General features: G+C 25.6%; 1 protein-coding gene across 1 annotated transcript; it reads left to right on the top strand.

The window, feature by feature from the left end:
• Nucleotides 1-2,896: 2,896 nt before the first annotated feature.
• Nucleotides 2,897-3,754, top strand: Phum_PHUM467750 (uncharacterized protein; the record flags this gene model as incomplete). The annotated part of the gene is made up of 1 exon (XM_002430194.1): nucleotides 2,897-3,754. The coding sequence occupies one exon, from the start codon at nucleotides 2,897-2,899 to the stop codon at nucleotides 3,752-3,754; it is 858 nt and encodes a 285-aa protein (XP_002430239.1).
• Nucleotides 3,755-5,955: the final 2,201 nt, after the last annotated feature.

Consider the following 5,955-nt stretch of genomic DNA (forward strand, 5'->3'; position numbering starts at 1 on the left):
AGTATATATATAATAATAATAATAATAATAATAATAATAATAATAATAATAATAATAATAATAATAATAATAATAATAATAATAATAATAATAATAATAATAATAATAATAATAATAATAATAATAATAATAATAATAATAATAATAATAATAATAATAATAATAATAATAATAATAATAATAATAATAATAATAATAATAATAATAATAATAATAATAATAATAATAATAATAATAATAATAATAATAATAATAATAATAATAATAATAATAATAATAATAATAATAATAATAATAATAATAATAATAATAATAATAATAATAATAATAATAATAATAATAATAATAATAATAATAATAATAATAATAATAATAATAATAATAATAATAATAATAATAATAATAATAATAATAATAATAATAATAATAATAATAATAATAATAATAATAATAATAATAATAATAATAATAATAATAATAATAATAATAATAATAATAATAATAATAATAATAATAATAATAATAATAATAATAATAATAATAATAATAATAATAATAATAATAATAATAATAATAATAATAATAATAATAATAATAATAATAATAATAATAATAATAATAATAATAATAATAATAATAATAATAGTTTTTTTTTCTTTTCCAGGTTTCGATACAAACACCAAACTGGAAAAATTTACGAGGAAAATTTTTTTTATTCGACACCTGAAGGTAAGTAAATAATCGTCCGATTTATTTTAACCGGAGCAAATAATTTTGTACTTAAATAAAAAAAAATGCTATTTTCGTGATAAGAGATAATTTCCAAAAAAGTAAATGATAATGATGATGATGATGATATCGTTAAAAAAACGAGGGGTGGGGGGAAGTAGTGGGGTAGAGGATAAAATTTAAATTCAGGTAATGAAAAAAAAAAAAAAAAGATTTTTCAATGTCATCATGAAAGGGAAAAGGGGGCGGAGCGGAACGGGGAAGAAGATTAAATTGTTTCCTACTGGAAAACTGGAAAAGGTGGAGATGGATTTAAAAGAAAGGAAGAGAGGAGAGAGAGAAAAAGACAGAGAGAGGGAGAGAGAGAGAAAGAAAAACGTATAAAAATAATTTTTTTTTTTAATGCGAAAAAAAAAATTAAATAAAAAATAAAAATAAAATTCCATGAAAATTACTGAAGAAAAGAAAGGTCAAGGTTTAACACAGAAAAAAAAAAAAGATTAAAAGCTTTCACAAAGGTTTTTTTTTTAAATTTCGGTTTTTTTTTAAATTAAAAAAAAAAAAAAGACAAAACTTATTTTTTTTTATATATCGATACGAGAACGACGGCCATTTTGTTTTTTTTTTTGGAAATTCAAATCCGTTCCATTCGGTAAAAAATCACACACACACACACACACACACACATACACAATCTAAATGAAATTTAATTAAATTTTTCGTTTCTTATTCCATGTCTTTTTTTTTTTTAATTCATCCTCTTTTAACGCTTACAGTAAACCTTTTCGGACATTTTGTTTTTTTTTTTTTTGCGTGTTTAAAAATTAAATTTTTCGTAAGTTAAAATCATTGCCGAATTTGTCCGCCATTTTTTTTTTTTTACTTCTCCGAGTAATTACACGATACGAAAAAAAATTTAATTTTATATTAAACCTTAACCGACTTTAATTCAGGCACACGAAAAAACCTTCAATTTATCACCTGACCTAAATCGTAATTTATTCAACCTCAGATTTAACAAACCTCAAACCTTTTTTTTTTTTGTGGGGGGGGGGGAACCTTTTACAAAATTTTACGATTGAGTTACTAAAAAAGAAATTTTAGTTGATGAACTTTCAACTTTAAGAAAAATTCAACGTGGGGAAAAATTTCGTAATATAACAAAACAAATTATTATTATTATAAAAAAAAAAAAAACATTTTTTTCACGTCTCATTTGAGCCGTAATAACCTTTTTTTTTTACTCTTTCCCCCTCCCCACTCTCCCTTTTATATATCCGAACGTAAACTTTGTTTACTAATTACGCTCCTGTGACGCGTAACCGAACATAAAAAAATTTTTTTTTTTTCAATTTGTACGTGTGCGATATAAATTTAATCTGGAAAAGGTTTTGAAAGGTTCTTTTGTTTAAAATAATTAAATATATATATTAATATACACGTCATAAAAATATCGAGGTCAAAGGGCAAACGGGGAACGAGAATTTAATACAAAAAAAAAAAATTTTTCCCCTCCCTCCCTCCTTCCTGTCTATTAATTTTCGTCACGATTAACGTGACGTAATTATCATAATTTAATATTATTATTAATAATACAAATTTTATTTTATTTTTTTTTTTGTTAGGCTTTGAACGGGAGCAAAAAAAAAATTTTTGACCTGATTTCGATTCACGAAATGACACGATTTTTCGTCGACAAAAAAATTTTTTTTCTTTTTTGTGCTCCGGTTAATAAAAATATTGTTGAGATTCGATAAGGAATAGGTCAGGGTCTTTACATGTTAAGATAAAATAAAAATTTTCCGGGATTTTTTTTTTTTTACTGGATAATAATAATAATAATAATAATGATGTTTCTTTGTTTTCAGATTGCGAATTGCGACTTGTTCAACCGGAAGGAAGTTTGGGTACTTCCGACGTACCAGGAGTACCAACTTGTAAAATAATATTTCCTCGAAACGTTCGAGAATCGTCGTCGTCGTCGTCGTCAGATCATCACAAGGAAGGCCTTTTAGTCGAATTGACACGTTTAAACATTCCGTGTTCCAGCGGAGGCTACGTTAATTTTGTACATAATTCCGTTGATGATGGTGGCGGTGGTGGTGTCGCAGGTAGCGAAACGTATAATTCTAAAAAATTATGTGGTAAATTAGAAGAATTGAGCCCGATGGAAAGAAAATTTTATTTTCCGTCCCTTACCGAAAGGGGAAAACCTTTTTTAGTAGTACACAAAGGTCCAGTTTTTTCATTAAACTATCATTTGGTTGATTATTGTTATAACGTGACGTACACGTCACGCAACGGTTCATTAGTTTTAAATCCAATAAAAAATTTATTGTGTCACTTTCGAGTACATTTACCGTACGGTAATAGAGTTTTATTAAGATTACAAATGGGCGATGATAAATTAATGACGACGACGGTGGCGACGACGACGACGACGTCAACGACGATAAAAAATGATAGTGCTCAAAGTCGAGAAGACGAAACATTAGATAAAATTAAATTAAGCTCATTCGATGTGATGATGATGACGGATTCGCTCAATAAATCGGATAATCGTGGTGGTGGTGGCGGTGGTGACACTTTAAAATTAAATCACGACGACGATGACGATGATGATGATGGTGATCGCGATTGCGACGGATTACACGTCGTCGTTTGGGATGGAAGTTTAACGTGGAATCATTGTTCGAAAAACGGTGATCCGAAACGTGACATACAAGTATGGTCGCAAAAAAATATAGTCACGATAAAAATATCCGCTCGTACTCCTATAATTAATTCGGAATCGTCCGGATATCCGGTTGTTAAATTTTGGTATCACGCAGAACCCGTTCTCGACATTGTCGGATCTTGTAAATTCGGTGAAGTTTTAGTGAAACAATTTTGCGTTAGCGTCGTACACGTTCGTCACACGTGGGACGAGTCGGAAAAATATTGCGAAAAACGCGGAGGTCATTTGGCAAGCGTAAGAGATGAAAATTCTCAAAATATAATCGATAATTTTCTTATTAACAAGTAAGTATTATTATTATTATTATCGATTTTAATAAAGTCGTAAGAAAAATATATTTAAAAAAATTTTTGTTTTTTGTCGGGTCAATAGAAAAACAAAATAAAATGTCTGCCGGATTCTTTGTTTTAAGAAAGTGACAGGGAAAAAAAAGAGTAGGAAAAAAATGAGAAGGAAAAGGTTGGGGGGGGGGGGAAATTTCGTGGCACACATTTGAATTTTTTCAATTGTTTTTTTTTTTTTTTTAACGTGGAAGAAGAAATGAATAAGAAAAAAGAGCCAAAAGAAAAAAAAAAATAATTAATTAATTTACCGGAAAGTTAAAAAAAAAAAAAAAATCGCTTCCGTAATTAAATTTATCATCATCATTATTATTAAAGTTAAAAAAAACGTGGCGATAGATTGTTTTAATAAAAACCGGATATTAATTTTCTTTTGTCGTTAAATGATAAAAAATTATTATTATTATTATTAGTTTTTTTTTTAATAATTTTCATATTTAAAAAGAAAAGCCAAAAACGAAAATTAAATTCAACCTTTTTTTTTTAAAAATTTTCTTTTTTTTTTTTTTAAATTTATTGAAAATCATCCGACTGGAAAATTAATTTTTTCATTTTACCTTTTCTCCACTTCCTTTCCTTCATCCTACCTTCCCCTCTTCATAATAGTAATAATAATAATAATAATAATTTTTTTTTTTTGACATCTTTTGTTTGTTTGTTTTTTTTTTTTCTTAAAAAAAAAATTCCAGGTGAATCATAACAACAATCGATCCATAACTTATGTAAAAAATTAATCTACGTCTCAATCAAATTATTATTATTATTATTACTATTATCATTATCATTATTATTATCATCATCATTCATTCGTTTTAAAAAAAAAAAAGAGAGAGAGAGAGTGAGAGAAAATAGACGTAAGCGTAGATTCGCGTGATTAAAATTTGTTATCGAAAGTAATTAAACGAAAATATAATAATAATAATAATAATAATAATTATCCGCCATTTGTAATGATGTATCGCATTAAAAAAATCGTTCGATACTCGTAATAATCGATAAATCGATATTTAATAGTCGGTAATTTTTTTCCAGCGATTATTATTATTTTTTTTTGTAAAAAAGAAAAATTAAATTTCGTTCGCGATAACAAAACTATTAAAGTAATTAGAACAGGGGCCCTTGTTTTCATTTTAAAAAGGCGGTGACAGGAGGAGAGGGCCCTGAAAAAAGTTTTCTTCTTACACTTTACCTTGAAATTTAAACGGGGTTACGACACGTGATAAGGGAAGTGGAAGGGGAAGAGGAAAGGGAAGGGAGAAGGGAATGAAATAAAATTGAAAATATTAAAATCGTTCAAGAAAAATTACTCTAAAGAAAAAAAACCGAAAAGAATGATTGATTGATTGATTGATTGATTTAAATTTGATGGAATTTATGTAAAATTTAATGTTAAATGAATTTTTGAAAAAAAAAACCGATGTTTGAAACAAGAGGAACGCGTTAAAAAAAAAAAAAACATTTCGTGACTACAAAAAAAAAAAAACGAATCGATAAATTCAAGAGCATTACGACGAATATTTGGACAAAACAAAAAAAAAAATTTTTTTTTCTGCTGCTGTTGCCGCTGTTGTTATTCCCCGGGTTTGTTTTTCTTCACGTCCAGTATAAAAAAAAAACGTTAACGAGAAATTAAAAGGTTTAAATGACTCGACTAGTTTTTTTTTTGTAACGCATAAAAATAATTAAATAATATTTTACAATTTAAAAAAAAAAAAAATATCATCCTTGTTTTTTGGTAAAATCTCTCTCTTGGGAAATTATTTTAATGTAATTTTATTACGTGGTAAAAAAAACAAAACAAAAAATTAACACGCGCGCCTAAAAAAAAATAATAATAATAATCCTCTAACTTTTTTTCTTTTTTTTTAATACGAATCTCAACTTTTTGTTATAAATTTTTTACTATTATTATTATTATTCAAAAAAGAGATTTACGTTTATCGTAACGGTTTTTTAATCATTCGAAAGTTCCAGTGAATAATAATAATAATAATAATTACGTCATAAAATTTTCCAAGCATTTAAAAAAATTTGTTTCATATGCCAGCGGAAAATTTTTGAAAATTCATCGACTAATTTTTTCTTTTTTTTAAAAGAATATAAATTATTTTGTATAAAAAAAAAAGCGGAAGAAAAAATTTTAAAAAA

Source organism: Pediculus humanus, genomic scaffold (genome assembly GCF_000006295.1).
Source record: "Pediculus humanus corporis 1103172108251 genomic scaffold, whole genome shotgun sequence".
NCBI classification, from domain to species: Eukaryota; Metazoa; Arthropoda; class Insecta; order Psocodea; family Pediculidae; genus Pediculus; species Pediculus humanus.